At 44.6% G+C, this 18,702-nt stretch overlaps 2 protein-coding genes across 2 annotated transcripts in view; one reads left to right on the top strand and one right to left on the bottom strand.

Moving 5' to 3' along the window:
• The first annotated feature begins 162 nt into the window (after positions 1–162).
• Positions 163–13,281, top strand: COQ6 (coenzyme Q6, monooxygenase). The gene is made up of 12 exons (XM_066276160.1): positions 163–402; positions 2,086–2,220; positions 3,298–3,356; positions 4,005–4,128; positions 7,399–7,529; positions 8,818–8,925; positions 9,002–9,064; positions 9,259–9,366; positions 11,636–11,838; positions 11,913–12,028; positions 12,204–12,370; positions 13,146–13,281. The coding sequence occupies exons 1-12, from the start codon at positions 237–239 to the stop codon at positions 13,173–13,175; spliced, it is 1,410 nt and encodes a 469-aa protein (XP_066132257.1). The 5' UTR covers positions 163–236; the 3' UTR covers positions 13,176–13,281.
• Positions 13,282–13,401: 120 nt separating this feature from the next.
• Positions 13,402–18,702, bottom strand: part of ENTPD5 (ectonucleoside triphosphate diphosphohydrolase 5 (inactive)) — a 43,964-nt gene continuing 38,663 nt past the window's right edge. Inside the window, 3 exon segments of the mRNA XM_066277734.1 lie at positions 13,402–17,094; positions 17,097–17,135; positions 18,233–18,348. Of these exon segments, the coding sequence (XP_066133831.1) occupies positions 17,002–17,094; positions 17,097–17,135; positions 18,233–18,348 (248 nt within the window). The 3' untranslated portion in view covers positions 13,402–17,001.

The raw sequence follows: 18,702 nt of genomic DNA, 5'->3' as shown, positions 1-18,702 counted from the left end.
TTGGGCTCTGATTGGCTCCCACGCGTAGGCACGAACCAATCCACTACCCAGAGAGCTTCCAATTTATCCCGCCCAAGGAGGCAAGGATCATTTTCCGATTGGCCTATTCTCTTTGGACATTTATTTCCGGTTCTGAGACCGCGTTTGGCTGAGGCGGCAAATGATTGGAGGGCTCTGATCTGGAAGTGCTACCCAAGGCAGGCCGTGTGGAGTACCTAGTGCGCGCAAGTGTTACCATGGCGGCCCTGAGGGCTGCAAGCCGGTTGAGGGCTGCACCTGTAGCCACCCGGAGAGGCCCGCTAGTCAGCTGTCGGAGGTGGGCCGGCGCCCCGGCGGAAACCGTGTACGATGTAGTGGTGTCCGGTGGAGGTCTGGTGGGCGCCGCCATGGCCTGTGCTTTGGGTAAGCGCATCTCCAAGGCCAGTAGTGTCGGGGAGCGGGGCCGGGAGGAGCCATGAGGACCTTGGGAGCCCTGGCACCGTTTTCCCAAAGTCTGAGCGCTGTGAATCTTGTGGTCCATTCCCTCCCGAGAGGAGCCCCAGGGCTCTAGGGCAAGCATTTGGTTGTTTGGGATTCCCAAGGGTCAAAAGTGGGATGGACCTTAGGAGTCCTTCCAACGTGTAGGGGAACAGACTTGCTCAGGGTTATTTAGTTATGGGCACAGTTGGAAGCAGTCAGGCATTGTTGCATTGGACTAGTTTTGTTTTTTTTTAACAGCTTCGTTGAAATATAATTTGCACAACACAGAGTTCACCCATTTATTGTGCGCCCATCACGATACATTTTAGAACATTTTCGCTGTGGCTGGATAGCTCAGATGGTTAGAGCATGGTTCTGATACACTAAGGTTGCAGGTTTGATCCCTGGTCAGGACACGTGCAGGAATCAACCAATAAATGCATAAATAAGTGTAACAACAAATTGATGTTTCTCTCTCTGTGTCTCACTTCCTCACAAAGATAACTAATAGTTTGAAAGTCTTTGTTGACCTGAGAATTCGGGGGTGACAGTCACATCTTCACTAGGATGGCTTCTCATATAGTAAACTGGTGGGAAACAATGATTTGTATTAGTTGATGGGCCTAAGTCTCAGAGTAATTATATACTGCTCACAAAAATTAGAGGATATTTCAAAAATGAATATGAAGTGATAAAATATCCCCTAATTTTTGTGAGCAGTGTATAAAACATAGTTATCAATTATTGAGCACTTGCTATAGATAGGCATATTGTAAAGCATTTTGCATATGTTTTTATTTAAAAATTTTAAAATTGGTTTTAGGGAAAGGAAAGGGGGAGGGGGAGGGAGAGAAACAGTGATTTATTGTCCGCACATCATGCATTCTTTGGTTGATTCCTCTTTGTGTGTGCCCTGATTGGGGATTGAACCCATAACCCTGGTGCATGGGATGACACTCCAGCCAAGGGAACCACCTGGCCAGGGCTCACTGCTTATATTTTCCTCTGTATCTTTCTCTGAGACCCTGTGGAGGGACTGGCTGTAATGTGCTTCAGTCACCAAGTAATAGAATCCCCAAGTCCCCTTTTAATTTTCTGGTCAGTGTTTTAGGACCAGATTTGTAGGCACAACTGATGTATATTTTGGCTCCCTTTTCCTTCACAGACTCTAATTCTTTATCCTTGATTTAATCTTGAGGGCACAATAGATTTTGCTTATTAACTACATTTTTTCTGTTGAACAGGATTTGTCATTTTCAGTGATGTAATAATTTGAAGATTGGAAATATGTGGTGTCTAAATACTGCAATCGGTTTTACTTCATTCTTCCTTCCCTGGGAATTCTGTTGACTTGTTATGGGTTTTACTGTTATTTGCTTCTTTGCAGGTGGTGAATGTTGGACTGTCTGGGGGAGTCTCACAGTGGTTGGCAGGGTGGTTCGTATGGCTGAAATGGCGGTGTATGGTATTGCCAGGACTCTGCATGGCATTGCTTTTTTGTGTGTCCTGTGAGAAATTTGTGTCCTAAAGGCTAAAAAATTAATCTGTGGCTTTTCTTGGAAATGAAAAAAAATTCTGATTTTCCTAAAATGATACAATTTTTTTTTTCTTTTTGTTTTTCTTTAGGGCATGATATTCACTTTCACGATAAGAAAATCCTGTTGCTAGAAGCAGGTCCAAAGAAAGTATTGGAGAAATTGCCAGAAACTTACAGCAACAGGGTCAGCTCCATTTCCCCTGGCTCAGCAACCCTTCTCAGTAGTGAGTAGACTGTCCTTTCTCATAGAACCAACCTCCTGTCTCGGCTTTCCAGTGTGCCCCCTAGGGCATCTCAGGAGGAGTGAGTTCATGGAAGTGGGTGGGGGAGAGGGGTGTGGATTGGTAGTCTGGCGCAGAGTTGAAGATGAGGACCTCTGGAATTGTTAGTGTGTCAACTTGCAGTCTGATGAAGACATCCTTGGGACATGTGGGTCCATCATATAGACTTCATTTGTCATGTTGGGTCATTATGAATTGGTGGAACTAAAACTGTATGAACTAATGACCATTCATCTCCAATAGCAGCACCCGCTTCATTCCCAGAGTCAGCCCTGTAGGGAGGTAGGGAGCCTGTGTAATAAATGTTTTGGGGTGTAGATAGATGTGTGCCCGCAGAACCAGTTAGCAGATTGTCTTTAGGCCTCTGCCAAATGTTACTCCCTCAGGCCACCCTGTGTAGAACCACTCTATCTAAAATTAGACGCTTGCATCGCCGGGGTTGCGACCCACAGGTTGAGAACCGCTGCTCTAGCCTCTTCTACTGCTTTATTCTTCTTCATAACATTACTACCTGATATTACATTATGTATTTGTTTTTATTACAAATAATAAACTAGAAATAATAAAACTAGACTGAAGGGTGGGGACTTTGGTTTCCCACTTTTTCCTTAGTACCTAGGATATGTCTGGCACATTGTAGGTGCTCTGTAAATATTTCCTCAGTGAATGAATCTCTTCAGTGCCATGGAGTTCAGCAAAAAATAGCTGTTCTATAGAGACTTTGTAACTTCGATAGGATGGCAAAGAAAAAAGAACACTATGGCTTTGCTTTTCTGATTTATTTGCCCTACTTTACTGTGATTTGATCTATTAATCATGAAAGCTGGGTCTCTTTTCATTCTGTATCTTCTGAACTGGGGAACAGAGTAGCTTAGGTCCTACCATCAAACAGAATAAAAGGAGAGTGTTTCTCTGTTAGGGAGAACACTGCAGACAGCCTCTAATTTAACAAGGTGGAGGGACAAAGGGGGGAGCCCAGGAAGGATGCTCTAGTCTCTATATAGATCATTTCTTTTGTAGGTTTTGGTGCCTGGGACCACATCTGCAACATGAGATGCAGAGCCTTTCGGCGAATGCAGGTGCTTCCTTTATCACCTTTTCTTTTTTTTAAGATTTTATTTATTGATTTTAGAGCAAAGGAGAGGAGTGGGAAGCATCAACTTGTAGTAGTTACTTCTCATATGTGCCTAGACCAGGCAAGCCCAGGGTTTTGAACCGGCAACCTTAGCATTTCAGGTTGATGGTTTATCTACTTTGCCATCACAGGTCAGGCTCTTTTTTTTTTTCTTTTCTTTTTTAAAATGTTTATTTATTGGTTTGAGAGAGAGAGAGAAACATCTATTTGTTGTTCCACTTATTTATGCATTCATTGGACCATGCCCTGAGTAGGGATCGAACCCGCCACCTTGGAGTATTGGGGTGACACTCTAACCAACTGATCTGGCCAGGGATCCTTAATCACTCTTAGCAAGCTATCTTGTTTTGTCTTGTGTTTAGATATGGGAGTCCACATTCTGTGAATGTGGAAGGAATCAGACAAAGTTCACGGTTAGTCTAAGGAAGTGGGGGAAAACATTCCCAAGAGAATTTTCTTCTCACCTTACATCCTGACAGAGGGGCTGAAAAATTGTGATTTTTCTGCTTCTGTCACTTGGGAAAGCAGTCCTCAGTTTCTGAGTACCGTTTTCATCTCAGGTTATAATGCAGACTTCCCTTTGTGTTTCCAGGTGTGGGACGCCTGCTCCGAGGCCCTGATCATGTTCGATAAGGATAACTTAGATGATATGGGCTACATAGTGGAAAACGATGTCATCATGCACGCTCTCACTAAGCAGCTGGCGGCCGTGTCAGGTGAGGCCCACCTTTCCATCTTCCTTCCGTTCAGAGTTATGTGAGAGCTTCCTGGCAGAAAGGCTCCCTTTTACAGATACTAAGGTCTACCATAAACAAACGTTCTGATACTTATCTGAGATTTGTTCTTCTTTCTTTTACAGCTTTATTCAGGTATAATTTACTTACCCTAAAATATACCCATTTTAAGTGTAGAATTCAATTGTTTTTATTTTATTTATAGAGTTGTACTACTATCATCACAGTATTATTTTAGAACGTCTCTGTTACCTCAGAAGGAAACCTTGTGCCCTTTTATACTATTCCCCAGTCTCATCCTCAGCCCGACACCGCTCGTCTACTTGCTCACTCTCGGGATTTGCCTATTCTGGACATTTCACAGAGAGTCTCATATAATATATATATTTTTGTGTCTGACTTCTCCCACTGAACATGTTTTTGAGACTTATTCATGTTGTAGCATGTAACAGTACTCCATTCTTTTTCATTGCCAAATGTATTCCTTTGTGTGACTACACCACATTTTGTTTATTCAATCACAAAGTTGATAGACATTTAGGTTGTTTCCACTTTTTTTTTTAATGTGTATTTGTTGACTTTAGAGAGAGGGGAATGGAGAGCAAGAGACAGGTAGGAACACTGATCTGTTCCTGTATGTGCCGGGGTTTGAACCAGCAACCTCTGCGCTTTGGGACGATGCTCAACCAACCGAGCTATCCAGCCAGGACTGTTGCCACTTTTTGGTGATTGTGAATGATGCTGTGAACATTTGTGTACAAGATCTTTTTTGTTTGTTTGTTTTTACAGAGACAGAGAGAGAGAGAGAGAGAGTCAGAGGGATAGATAGAGACAGACAGACAGGAACGGAGAGAGATGGGAAGCATCAATCATTAGTTTTTCGTTGTGACACCTTAGTTGTTCATTGATTGCTTTCTCATATGTGCCTTGACCGTGGGCCTTCAGCAGACCGAGTAACCCCTTGCTCAAGCCAGCGACATTGGGTCCAAGCTGGTGAGCTTTGCTCAAACCAGATGAGCCCGCGCTCAAGCTGGCAACCTCGGGGTCTCGAACCTGTGTTCTCCGCATCCCAATCTAATGTTCTATCCACTGTGCCTCCGCCTGGTCAGGCATTTGTGTACAAATTTTTGTGTGTACATAGGTTTTCATTTCTTCTGGGTGGATAATTAGGAGTAGGATTGCTGGTTAGATAATAATTCTATTTAACATTTTCATAAACTTCCAAACTTTTCAAAGAGGCTGCACTGGCCCTGGATGGGTGGCTCATGCGATAGAGCGTCATCCTGGAGTGCTGAGGTCGTGGGTTCAGTCCTTGGTCAGGGCACATATGAGAAGCAAGCAATGAGTACACAGCAAAGTGGAACGAGTTGATGTGTCTGTCTCTCCCCCTCCCTTCCTCACCCTTCCTCTCACTTCCTCTCCCTTCCCCTCTCTTTTTCCCTCTTCCTTCCTCTCCTACTTCCTTCCTTTCCCTCTCTCTATCTCTCTCTCTTACTCTCAAAAAAAGAGATTGCACCATTTCACTTTCTTACCATCAGGACAGGGTTGGCAAAAGTAGATTTACAGTTATTAGTCCATGACGGTTTATTTTGATTATTTATTAATTATTGTATTATTTTCCATATGAGCAACTGTAAACTTACTTTTGCCTCACCCTCTATATAAGGGTTCCAATTTCTTCACATACTCACTAATACTTCCTTTCCTCCATGTTTTTAATAAAAATGATTGGTATCTCGGTGACTGGTATGTCATAGTTTTGATTGTATTTCCCTGATGACTAATAATGTTGAGCATATGTTCATGTGCTTGTTGGCCGTTAGTATATCTTTGGAGAAAGATATATTAAGAATATTTTGCCCATTTTAAAACTGGATTATTTGTCTTATTTTTGAATTATAAGAGTTCTTCAAATATTCTGGATATAAATTCCTTATATGATTTACAAATATTTCAGGATTAGAGAGAGAGAAATTGAAAGCAACTTAAATGCTTTCTGATATGGGGTAGTAGTTCACCCATGTAATAAACTTCTGTGCAGCTTTTTTGCCTTTTTTTTTTTTTTTCAGAGACAGAGAGAGAGTCAGAGAGAGGGATAGACAGGGACAGACAGACAGGAAACGGAGAGTTGAGAAGCATCAATTATTAGTTTTTCTTTGCGTGTTGCAACAACTTAATTATTTATTGATTGCTTTCGCATATGTGCCTTAACCATGGGCCTTCAGCAGACTGAGTAACCCCTTGCTCGAGCCAGCGACCTTGGGTTCAACCTGGTGAGCTTTTGCTCAAACCAGATGAGCCCACGCTCAAGCTGGCGACCTCGGGGTCTCGAACCTGGGTCTTTCGCATCCCAGTCCAGCGCTCTATCCACTGCGCCACCGCCCGGTCAGGCTCTATGCAGCTTTTAAAGATAATTTATTTAGATCTAATATTTAGTCACTTGGAAACATGTCCTGTAGTATATTGGTGAATAAAAGTATGTGTGATATGGTCCCAGTTGTGTGTGAGGGTGGGTGTGCCACATGGCAAAGCTGTAACTGTAGTCGTCTCTGAGTGGTATGATTAAGGGTGATTCCCACCCCCTTTTAAACCTTATTTTGTTCAGACTTTTACTATGGGCATATCATTTTTATGATCATAAAAGTAAAATGATTTTCAGTGGGAAGAAAATCTTGTAAAGTCTTACATAGTTTGAGCCCGTGGTGTTCCCATGCTGTTTACTTGGGAAGCACACGTGGGCTTGTTTAATTTTATTTATTTATTTATTCATTTTTAGAGAGGAGAGAGAGAGGGAGAGACAGAGACAGAGACTGAGAAGGGGGGGAGGAGCTGGAAGCATCATCTCCCATATGTGCCTTGACCAGGCAAGCCCAGGGTTTCGAACCAGCGACCTCAGCATTTCCAGGTCGACGCTTTATCCACTGCGCCACCACAGGTCAGGCACGTGGGCTTGTTTAAGTGCAGCGTGAACTAGAGGAGCAGGAGGGGGAGAAGGGAGAGTGCCTGGGATAGGCTGATAATTCATGGAGAGCCTCATTTTTTTTACATTAATCCCTGTGGTTTTTGTCATTTATCAGCTCTCCGGATAGCACTGCTCACATGAGGGTTTTTTAGGTACTACTTTTCTTTTTAAGAGTAAGTGACAAGAGACAGCTGTCCTGGGACCTTGCTTTCAGTTTAGTTCATGGCTTTTTCCTCAGCCTCTGTGGGCCACCTTTCTAATGTTTTGTTTTTTCTCTCTGACCTCCCTAGACCGAGTGACTGTTCTCTACAGGAGCAAAGCAGTCGGCTATGCCTGGCCCGATCCATTTTCCATGGCAGACTCCAGCCCTTGGGTTCATATTACCCTAGGTGATGGCAGCACCCTCCAGACCAAATTGTTGGTAGTTAAAGATTCTTGTTTCACCAGGGGTCTTGGATATCCCTATCTTATCCTGAATTCTAGGGCCTCTAGGTTTACATCTAAGCTGCAGTTGATGTTAATTTTAGGCAAAGCTCTGGTTAGAAGGACCAGTTCCCACTTAAGCCAGCTCAAGTTAAGATGGCCTTGTTGTAACCTCTGTACAGGACACACTCTCCTGGATCATCTTAGGTCATGAAATAGAGGACAGCTGGCTTCACAGGGACAGGGTGTCAGAAATTGAGGCTGTTCTTTCCCTCTCAGGAGGCTGTACGCCACTCCTTACCTTGTGCCTTCCATGTTTTTCTCTCTCTCCTCTTCAGCATCCCCTTTTCTTTTTTATTTATTTAAATTTATTTATTTTAGATTTTATTTATTCATTTTAGAGAGAGGGGACAGAGAGAGAGAAAGGGGGGAGGAGCAGAAAGCATCAACTCCCATATGCGCCTTGACCAGGGAAGCCCGGGGTTTCGAACCGGCAACCTCAGCATCCCAGGTCAACGCTTTACTCACTGTGCCCCCGCAGGTCAGGCTCTTCAGCATCCTCTTTTTTTTTTTTTTTGTATTTTTCTGAAGTTGGAAACGGGGAGGCAGTCAGACTCCCGCATGCGCCCGACCGGGATCCACCCGGCATGCCCACCAGGGGGCGATGTTCTGCCCATCTGGGGCGTTGCTCTGTTGCAACCAGAGCCACTCTAGCACCTGAGGCAGAGGCCATGGAGCCATCCCCAGTGCCTGGGCCAACTTTGCTCCAATGGAGCCTTGGCTGCGGGAGGGGAAGAGAGAGACAGAGAGGAAGGAGAGGGGGAGGGGTGGAGAAGCAGATGGGCGCTTCTCCTGTGTGCCCTGGCCGGGAATCGAACCCGGGACTTCTGCACGCCAGGCCGACACTCTACCACTGAGCCCAACGGCCAGGGCAGCATCCCCTTTTCCATGGCAGCCATTCCTCACCTCACATCAGGACTGTTCAGTCCTAGTGCCTGCTTATTGCTTTCTAGTTCAAACAGCAAGAGAATCCGGCTGAGTTTGACTTGTGTCTGGTGCTTCATGGGTCGCATGGCCCAGCTTTGGTCCATCAGCTGAGGTTGGGGTCCCACATGAAGGCTGCCCCTTTAGAGGCTGTGAATGGGACAGGCATGGTAAAAAGCTGCCACAGATGGGCTTCCCAGCAGTTGGAACTACAGAAGTATTTAGGGGACAGAGACAAATTTATGGAACAGTTTCATTTACTAGAAGATGGTAAGACTTAGCAGGCTCTTGTCTCCGTGCAGATTGGTGCAGATGGTCGCCACTCAGAAGTACGGCAAGCTGCTGGGATCCAGAATGTGAGCTGGGACTACGACCAGTCTGCTGTTGTGGCCACTCTGCATTTATCCGAGGTCAGATCCTGAACCCACCATCTGGGGACCCTGCAGGTGTCAGTGTGGACGTCTCACAAGAACTGTTCTATTACAGGTCACAGAAAACAACGTAGCTTGGCAGAGATTTCTTCCGTCTGGGCCCATCGCTCTGCTCCCGGTAAGAAGTCCTTCTGGCTGGTCTGCTTAAACACATCCACCCTTCCTCTGTTAGGACTGCATTTTCTCTCAGCCCTATTTAGATTTCAGGTGACTGTCTCTAGGCTAGCTCTGTTTCCCCTTTGTACCTTTATGCTTGGGAGGCCCAGAACAGAAGTTCTGGCTCTCAGTATTGCTGTTGTTCTTTTGAGACAGCTCTCAGACACCATGAGTTCCTTGGTTTGGTCCACATCCCACGAACACGCAGCAGAGCTGGTCAGCATGGATGAGGAAAACTTTGTGGATGCCATTAACTCCGCTTTTGTGAGTATCAGCTCGTCCACCTGACGATGCGTTGCAGGGGCAGATACAGAAAGGCGGTTTTCAGTGGGAAGAGAAATAGCTAACCAGCTGTAACCGAATGTGGTCTGGATTATGTGGGGGATGGCATTCCGGGAGACCCAAACTGTAGAAATCAGTAACTTGTATGCTCTTCTGAGGGCCATGCGCTGCTTTATGCCGATTGAAACAGCTGCCTGGTGGTGGTTAGCATTGATCTGATTGAAGCTGTAATACTTGGATAATCTTGAACAGCTCTACTAGGTCCCAGATACCTGAACCTTTGGAGCCTAATTCATTGGAAGTGTTTTGGAGAGAAGGCTGAGCACATTTCAGTGGGGAGCTTAAGAGTAAGCGTTATAGACAGATGTGGGTTCATTTATGTTACTAACAGTAAATCTGATAAATGGAAGTGCTATCACGAACCTCTTGGGTTATTAATAATAAAAATAAATAAAAACCTAAAGACTTAAGATGAAAGGCTTTATGTAAAATGCTTGTAACATACCTTGTACATTATAGGAGCTCAACAAATAGTAATGATTATTCTGCAGTAATACAGCCTTTAGATAATATGGCACAATATTTTTATTTTTATTTATTTATTTTTATTTCTTACAGAGACAGAGAGAGAGTCAGAGAGAGGGATAGACAGGGACAGACAGACAGGAACAGAGAGAGATGAGAAGCATCAATCATCAGTTTTTCATTGCGTGTTGCAACACCTTAGTTGTTCATTGATTGCCCTCTCATATGTGCCTTGACCGCGGGCCTTCAGCAGACTGAGTAACCCCTTGCTGGAGCCAGTGACCTTGGGTTCAAGCTGGTGAGCTTTTTGCTCAAGCCAGAGATGAGCCCGCACTCAAGCTGGCAACCTCGGGGTCTCGAACCCGGGTCGTCCGCATCCCAGTCCGACGCTCTTATCTACTGCGCCACCGCCTGGTCAGGCTGGCACAATATTTTTAGAGTTTAAATGCTATGTTTATCTAAAGTCATTAATAGTAATAACTGGTAACATTTATTGAACACTTATGTGCCAGGTACAAGTGAAGAGTTTTATCTCTATTTATTCATTTAAATCACTGACCCTTTGAGGTAGGTACTGTTAACATGCTCATTTAGAGATAGGTAACTTGCCCAGAGTCATACATCTGCTGCGGAGCATGGTTCTGAAGTGAGGCTGGTCTTCAAGGCTGTGGTTTTAACCATCAAACTCAACAAACTCACTAATGACTTCACACTGAAGAACTTAAGCTTCACTGCTCTGTAGTAGCAACAACAAAAGGAACTGGCCCAACCAGGTGGTGGTGCAGTGGGTAGAGCATTGACCTGGGTGCAGAGGAGCCAGGTTCAAAATGCCAAGGCTACCGGCTTGAGCGTGGGCTCATCTGGCTTGAGCACGGGGTCACTGGCTTGAGCAAGGGGTCACTGGCTCAGCTGGAGCCCCCGGGTCAAGGCACGTATGAGAAAGCAATCAATGAACAACTAAAGTGCCATAACTATGAGCTGATGCTTCTCATCTCTCTCCCTTTCTATCTGTCCATGTCTGCCCCCCTCCCCCAAATAAAACAACAAAAAAACCAAAGGAACTGAACATAATGAAGTGGCTTCCAAGACAGCTGCTACCCTGTTTGGGTCACTTTGCATGTATTTCTGGCACAGGCCTTTGTCATACATTCATTTAGCAGTTAATTACAAGTGCCTTTTATGTAGAAGGGTCTGGAGATAGGTGAGTGAGACCCTGCTTACAGGAAGCACATAGTCACATAAGGAGAAAGGTACATAAATGACCGTCTCAGTAGTGGCAGAAGTATGCATGGGATGCTACAAGAACAGAAGTGAACACACACGACAGTCTGGGAGGAGGTTTATAAAGAGCTTACAGCATCTGGATGCTTGGAGGTGAGACCTTGATGAACTAGAAGTGGGAGGACAGGCCAAGCAGAGGGGAGTGTCAGAGGCAAGAGCGTGCTAGAGAAGGACCCAGTGTGGCTGGTGCTGAGGGCGCGGACTAGTGAAAGGTCACGCTCCCCTCAGGAGCAGTTTGGCTTGATCCTGAAACCTGTGGGGAATTATGGGAAGGTGTGTTTTGCATTTATTTGAGGGACTGGTCAGTTGTGGTCCAGATCGTTTTAGGCATGTTAGGTAACATTACCTTTGGCTTTGGTTATAAAAAGGGTTTCCTTGTTGAATTTTTAATTCCCTTCTAGTCACTGATGAAATTTCACTTTGTTTTGTGGCTGATGCTACTCAGTGGAGTGATATTAACCACACGGACTTCGTCGACTCGGCCAGCGCTATGCTGGACTATGCTGTTGCCTTTCTGAAGCCCACTAAGGTCTCAGCTCGCCAGTTGCCACCAAGTGTGGCCAAGGTGGACGCCAAAAGCCGAGTCCTGTTTCCTCTCGGGTTGGGACATGCTGCTGAGTACGTCCGGCCTCGGCTGGCGCTCATTGGGTAAGACAGCAGCAGAGTGGGGCTGCTCCCTCCCACCCTGCTGCTGGAGGCCACACCTAAGTCTGCTCTTTTAGGGATGCAGCCCACAGAGTCCATCCCCTTGCAGGACAAGGTGTCAACATGGGCTTCGGGGATATCTCCAGCTTGGTCCGTCACCTCAGTACTGCAGCCTTCAACGGGAAAGACTTAGGTAAGGATTTAGTACCTTAGGGAAGTATCCAGGGGTCATGTATCAATAGTTTGGGAGGATCAGGACCACAGAAGGCCCCTGAGGAGCCAGAAGTGGTGGACATAAGTCTGTGTGGTTTTCCAGGGAAGGAAACCTCACTGTTGGGTTAGGGCTATAACCTCCCTCTTTCCTCCAGGCTCCATGAGCCACCTCACAGGCTATGAGACAGACAGACAGCGCCACAACACTGCTCTTCTGGCCGCTACTGACCTGCTGAAGAGGCTCTACTCAACCAGCGCCACCCCGCTCGTGCTGCTCCGGACGTGGGGCCTGCAGGCCACCAACGCGGTGTTGCCGCTCAAAGTAAGAGCTTGGCCCTGGCCGGTTGGCTCAGTGGTAGAGCGTGGGCCTGGTGTGCAAGGGGTCCCGGGTTCGATTTCCAGCCAGGGCACACAGGAGAAGTACCCATCTGCTTCTCCACCCCTCTCCCTCTCCTTCTTCTCTCTCTTCCCCTCCCGCAGCGAGGCTCCATTGGAGCAAAGATGGCCCGGGCGCTGGGGATGGCTCTGTGGCCTCTGCCCCGGGCGCTGGAGTGGCTCTGGTCGCAACAGAGCGTCGCCCCCTGGTGGGCGTGCCGGGTGGATCCCGGTTGGGCGCATGCGGGAGTCTGTCTGACTCTTTCTCCCTGTTTCCAGCTTCGGGAAAATACAAAACAAACAAACAAAAAAAACCAAAAAAACCCAACAAAGTAAGAGCTTGCTCACGGCTCTCTAAGAGTCTTGGACACTGACTTTACCAATGACTTTACTTGAATTAATTTTCTTGGCTGTAAAATTATCTTTTTTCTCTTCTTGCTGAGCTTGTTGGTGTTAGGGCCCACCTAAATAGTAACTTCATAGTGTAGGAAGGGCTTGATTAAAGTAGTGAATATGGGCTTTCAAAGATGAAAGTGCTTCACCTCCTTTTGCTGCTTGGTCAGCCTTTTTTTCCTGAAAAATGTCATTTAAAGACACTTTGAAGGGAAGTTATCTATCGGGGACTTTTGCCAAGGTTTTGCTTTAATCTCTTTGGCTACTGCAGTTTCCTTCCCCAGCCCTCACTCTTCATGGACTCTCACTCACTCTGTTTCACTCTTTAGGAACAGATTATGGCTTTTGCAAGCAAATGACTGCTGCTCCTTTGGAGATTATGTTGAAGAAAAATGAACATCTTTTCCCAAGGCCATCACATACTTTCAAGATTTAATTTAATAAACTTACTTTATATTAGCATTTTCTAGTCTCTTTTTCTCCTTTATTTACGGTTTTTGTGGAGCCCTAATAATGAATGGTAATGTCCTGTGAGGAGGGTATATAAACCAAGCCAAGAAAAACCCCAAAAGAAGACTATTATGGTTTTTGTTGAAAAGAGCTTTTTATTACTAAACCAAATCACTGAGGTGCTGTCTCATTCATTTTGACTTGTTAACAATCCTTTCTAAAGAGAAGATTTATACAATTTATTTTTAATGCTGGTCATAAGTTTATACAATTTTTTGATAAGGATAAGAATTAGAAATATTCAAATGATGCATTTTAGTTAGAATTGCTCTTAAAATTAATAACAAACAAGTTGCTTTAACCTTTGTTATAGGTACACCAGACTTTCTGAAGAGAAAACTTGATCCTGTTAATGGTAGTTATTACTTTAACACAACAAAAGATCTCATTTTTTATTTACAGTTTCTCTTGGGACACCGTTGTTTGTTCAGTAATAAAACAATAAATAATTTTATTGCACAGGCTTGAAGACCTCAGGAACCAGATCAAAAGGGAAAGTCTGATTAGCAGCAGAATTTGTTCATATTTGGTTGCAGACTGGTGGCTGATGGGGGTGTGCTGTGGCTGTCTGAAGCACTCACGTCCCAGTACCAGAGATGCCTCATGAAGAGATTTTGGATCCATTAGCTTTGTATACTGTAAAAAACATTTTGCCCAAGAGTCTGATTTGACGATGAGATGAGAAGAAAGTGTCTGCTTTTGAACCAAACTAAGCTATTCTTGGGAATAGTTTTTCAAAGAATGAGAAATATATTACTACAGGGGAACTTTTCAGGCAAATGTAGAAAATTTGTAAGATACTAGAATAAAAAAGTGACAATGTCATAAACATTCCTGGAATCTCAGGGAAAATGTGCCCAGAATGAAAGATGGCAACTACTGTGAAAGCTATGTGACTACTAGCAGAGTCTAGAAAGGTCACAGTAGGAGAGAAAGGTCATCTTTCACAAAAAATAGAAAGGTCGCCTAGGTAAGGAGAACACGAACTCTCCATAAAAATGCAAATAAAATCAAGCGAGAGAGGAAGAATTTTAAGGCACACTTTACAAGGACCTCCATAACCCACAGAGGACGACAATAAACACAACATCCACTAGTGCCAAGCCATGTCCTAAGTATTTGAAATAAAGGAACAATTTATAGAAAGGAAACTACCAGCAATATTAGACTGTATAGGGTTACTTTTTTTTTTTTAATTTATTGATATGAGAGAGAAACACCGATTTGTTATTCTACTTCCAGTACTTATGTATTCATTGGTTGTGCCCTGACCAGGGATCAAGCCCACAACCTTGGTGTCTCGGGACAGAACTGACCAGCTGAGCTGCCTGGCCAGGGCTCTACAAGATTCCTTAAATAAGAGGCCCAAAAGGTACAGTAAGGGGCAGGAGGACATTACAAACAAGTCATTTTTATCTCAAAAATGCTTATTCCATATTGCTCCTAAAATGGATAAACTGGTTAATCCTGATGTTCTAATCAAGATTAACAGGATATATGAAGACCCATTTCTGGAGTTAGTACTTATATCCAAGAGTCCTGGAGGTACTTGGGATGACCAAAGGAAGCTGAACAGCCTCCATTGACGAGCAAAGCTTCAGGGACAAGCTCTGACAAGACCAGGGAAGCTTACCTCCCTGCACCCGTTAAGCTGGAGGAGATGAGTGAACACTGCTGACCTCTTGGGAAAGCACTTGGTTTCTACAGGAGAAACCCGTCTCTCCCAATCATGGAGAACATTGAGCATATGACTGGTTTCAGCACCCGATCTTTGTGACAAAAATGGTAAGGGGTCTAGAAGCCTTGTGTTATATTCAAGAAGAAACCGCAAAAGACTCGGGAGGAATTTTTTTCAAAAGACTGAAAGGGATGAAAGGAGGGATTAGAGAACAGCCCTGAGAAGACAGATTTCAGCTCAATATAGAAGGGGTTTTATTAACATCAGTGCAGTCCCAAATGGAGCTGTCTAAAAACATGCCTAACCAGAAGCTGAATGATAGCTAGTTAGGAATGTCAAGGGAATTCTACAATAGTTAGGAGATTGGATTATGTCTTTGGGCTGTTTCCAACTCCAAAGATTCAATTTCATTATTAGCAGTTTTTGAGGAAGACAATAGGTATAAAGGTGACCTCAGTATAATAAAAGTGTGAAGAATCTGAAGAAATTCCACATTAAACTTAAAAAAAAATAACTAAAATTTGGGGGACGAGGATACAGAAATTTGCCTGTTACTTGTACATCAGATATTAAATATTTATTGACTCAGTGGAATAACCAAAAAACAAGGTTCCCCAGGAAGTAGTGTGAGGGCCAGTATTTAACATCTCTTATGAGAGCTGGAAGGAAGTACTGTGGCAGCTGCCAGTCTGGGAGATACAAACTGGAAAGAAGCTGGAGCTCAGGAGCCAAGGTCAGTGAGCCAATTAACAGGAAGATCTTTCAGGCCGAAGAGCAGTGAGTGAGTAGATAAGCAGGTGATGATCATGTGGGAAAGTACAAGATAATGAATTTTAGAGGAAATAATTCACAAAATGAAGAGCTCGGAGCACTCAAACTCAAAAAGAGACTCCACAGTACTGAGGTGGGCCAAAATGGCCAACCAAATGAACTGTCAGGTTATCACTGAGAAGGGTATCAGGAACCCTGGGACTAGACAAATAATGTAGAGAATGTTAACTAAAATGATCAGGGGCCATGTAGGAAGAGATACCACTATAAACAGAAGAAAAGGGCAAACTGAAAGGAGCTATTACCAAAATCTAGACCCTCCAGTAGCACAGCCAGAGGCCTCTGACCATAGATCAAAAGCTGAGATATAGATGTATTTCTTAGAAATGCAAAGAAAACGGGATCAGTGCCCACATCCTCCACCAATTAAAAAAAAATGCAAAGAAAATAAGTTTAGGATGACAAATTACTGTAAACAGCCTGGAAGGCGGTACTGGCACTGAATAAACATATTCCCACATGGTTGGACATGTTCATTAATCCCACGGTTGGTTTATAAAAAGATGACTACAAGAAGGTGGCCTATGCCAGGGAGTCACAACCTCCTTAAACACGTTCTTGGAGACTGCCTGGCCTTCTTAAGGCTGCAGTCTGTGCAGGGAGGAGTTGGGTTTCCAAACTGCTAAGAGTTAGCTGGCTGACGAGCTAGCACAAAGTAGGACCATACAACTTCAGAGGTAGTACCTTGCCCCTTGACTTACACATGAAAAGCAGAACCAGGTACTTTCTCGTCTCTGTTTTTTAAAGGGGTGGGTGGGTGTGTTTAGGGTGGGACAATATGCAGAGAGGAAAAAGGTAACTGGCGTGAGGCCATGGGACTGCAGTCAGCTGAGTTTAGCATGTAAGAGAAAATTTAAAATGTTCAAAGGAATGAGGCACTGAAAGGGTTGAAATGAGATTTTTCTTTGGTTCCCAGGGACTTGTCCCTGGCTTCTCCACAGTTAAGTTCCAAAGCTCTTCCTTTTGGTTCTTTGTGACATATAAGCATGCTCAAAGATTTAGACTCTGGTACCAGCTGTGCAAGCAGAATGGTTAGGTAACAGTTCATATTAGATGTGTGAACTTCATTAAACCCAAATCTCTAGGCTAAAGGGCAAGACCTGCTTACAAAAGCAAGATGCTTTCCAGACTACCTCAACACAGCTGAGCCTTCCCTTCTTCCCCCTTTAAAAAGCTTGTTGGCAAATGCAGGCCTCAGAGGAAGGGCTTGGCTTCAGTGGGAGATTCCCAGAGACTGCAGCATGTGAAAGGTGGCCCCCAAGGCCCAGCCTGTCTCTATGTTGTTCACTTTCTTTGAGAGCTGTGGAAAGGACAAAAAAAAGGGTCGTCACATTTTCATTAAATTTCCAACTCTAGTAAGCACAATATGGGCAGAGAATACTGCAAAATCCTCTACGTGGCCAAACCAAGGCAAAACTGGGAGTCACCAGTGTTCAGAGGTTTCCCCATGACCCATCTCTGTAATGACTTCCCTCCTGCCGTGGCCTATTGCCCTACACCTGCCAGTCTGATCCCAAATCTTCTGGCCCAAGAAAGTGGACTAACCCAGGCTTCCAGAGAGGACCTCCTGAACTCTTTCCTTAATCCTGAAACTAAATAAAACAGGACTTGGAAATAGATTTAGGGGCAGGCAAGAACATACTAAGCTTCTAAATTCATACTTTGCAGGAAACTGCATCTTTTTCTCGTGTGTGTGTGTGTGTGTGTGTGTGTGTGTGTGTGTGTGAGAGAGACAGAGACTGAAAGAGGGACAGATAGGGACAGACAGGAAGGAAGAAAGATGAGAAGCATCAATTCTTCATCGTGGCTCCTTAGTCTTCTTAGTTGTTCACTGATTGCTCTCTTATGTGCCTTGACTGGGCGGATGCAATAGAGCGAGTGACTCCATACTCAAGCCAGCGACCTTGTGCTCAAGCCAGCAACCTTAGGCTTCAAGCCAGCCACCGTGGGGTCATGTCTATGATCCCACACTCAAGTCGGGGACCCTGCGCTCAAGCTGGTGAGCCTGCACTCAAGCCGGATGAGCTTGCGCTCAAGCCAGTAACCTTGGGGTTTTGAACCTGGGTCCTCCATGTCCCAGTCCAATGCTCTTATCCACTGCGCCACCGCCTGGTTAGGCTTCCCATTGCTTCTTGCCCTAAGTTTAGAAACTGATTTAAACCATGGGACCTGGGCATCTTAATTTGGGCTGCAAGCCTTCTGTTCTGTGACCTCTAGGCTAACTTGCCTGGTAATATACTTCGAAGCTGCCCACCCATTCATAGTGCCTTACACAGAGCTTGCCCACAGCCTGAATAAAAACCCTTATAATTTCACATATAGCCACACTGATTACTAACTAAACAAGTTCTTAACTTTCTTCCCAGCTCCCAAATAAGAAATCAAGAAAATTTTTGCCTGTAAGATGGTGCTGTCTGCAAAGCCAAAGCCATCCTTCAACAAGGCTGTGATGTAACTGAGATCCATGCACAGGAAAGGGCTGCCGGAGGTGAAGTTTTCCAAGTTGTCACACACTGAAGGGGAGAGAGAATGAGGAGTGGAACTCAAGTGTGCAGCCTAGTGAGAGGTGTATGCTTTTCTCTAAATGGAGACTTAAAATAAGCAAAGGAGAATTCTCCATTTGGTTGATGCCTAGGGGTCTTGGAAGCTAGAAGTGCACTGACAGCCTCTGTCAGACTACAGCTTTGTAAGAACTTGCACATTTCTGATGTTTCACATACTCGAATTTGCATAGGCCTTAGTTTATTTGCTAAATTTCTATCACCTACTGTTTGAGCTGAATTCAACCACGTCCCTTATATATTATCAATACTGGGGTTCAAAAGACAGGGGAATACCAGTTACATTCCTTTGGGGCCCCTGGATAA

Source organism: Saccopteryx bilineata, chromosome 4 (genome assembly GCF_036850765.1).
Source record: "Saccopteryx bilineata isolate mSacBil1 chromosome 4, mSacBil1_pri_phased_curated, whole genome shotgun sequence".
Taxonomy (NCBI): domain Eukaryota; kingdom Metazoa; phylum Chordata; class Mammalia; order Chiroptera; family Emballonuridae; genus Saccopteryx; species Saccopteryx bilineata.
The sequence above is the reverse complement of the archived record's forward strand: the minus strand, read 5'-3'. Positions and strand labels throughout refer to the sequence as shown.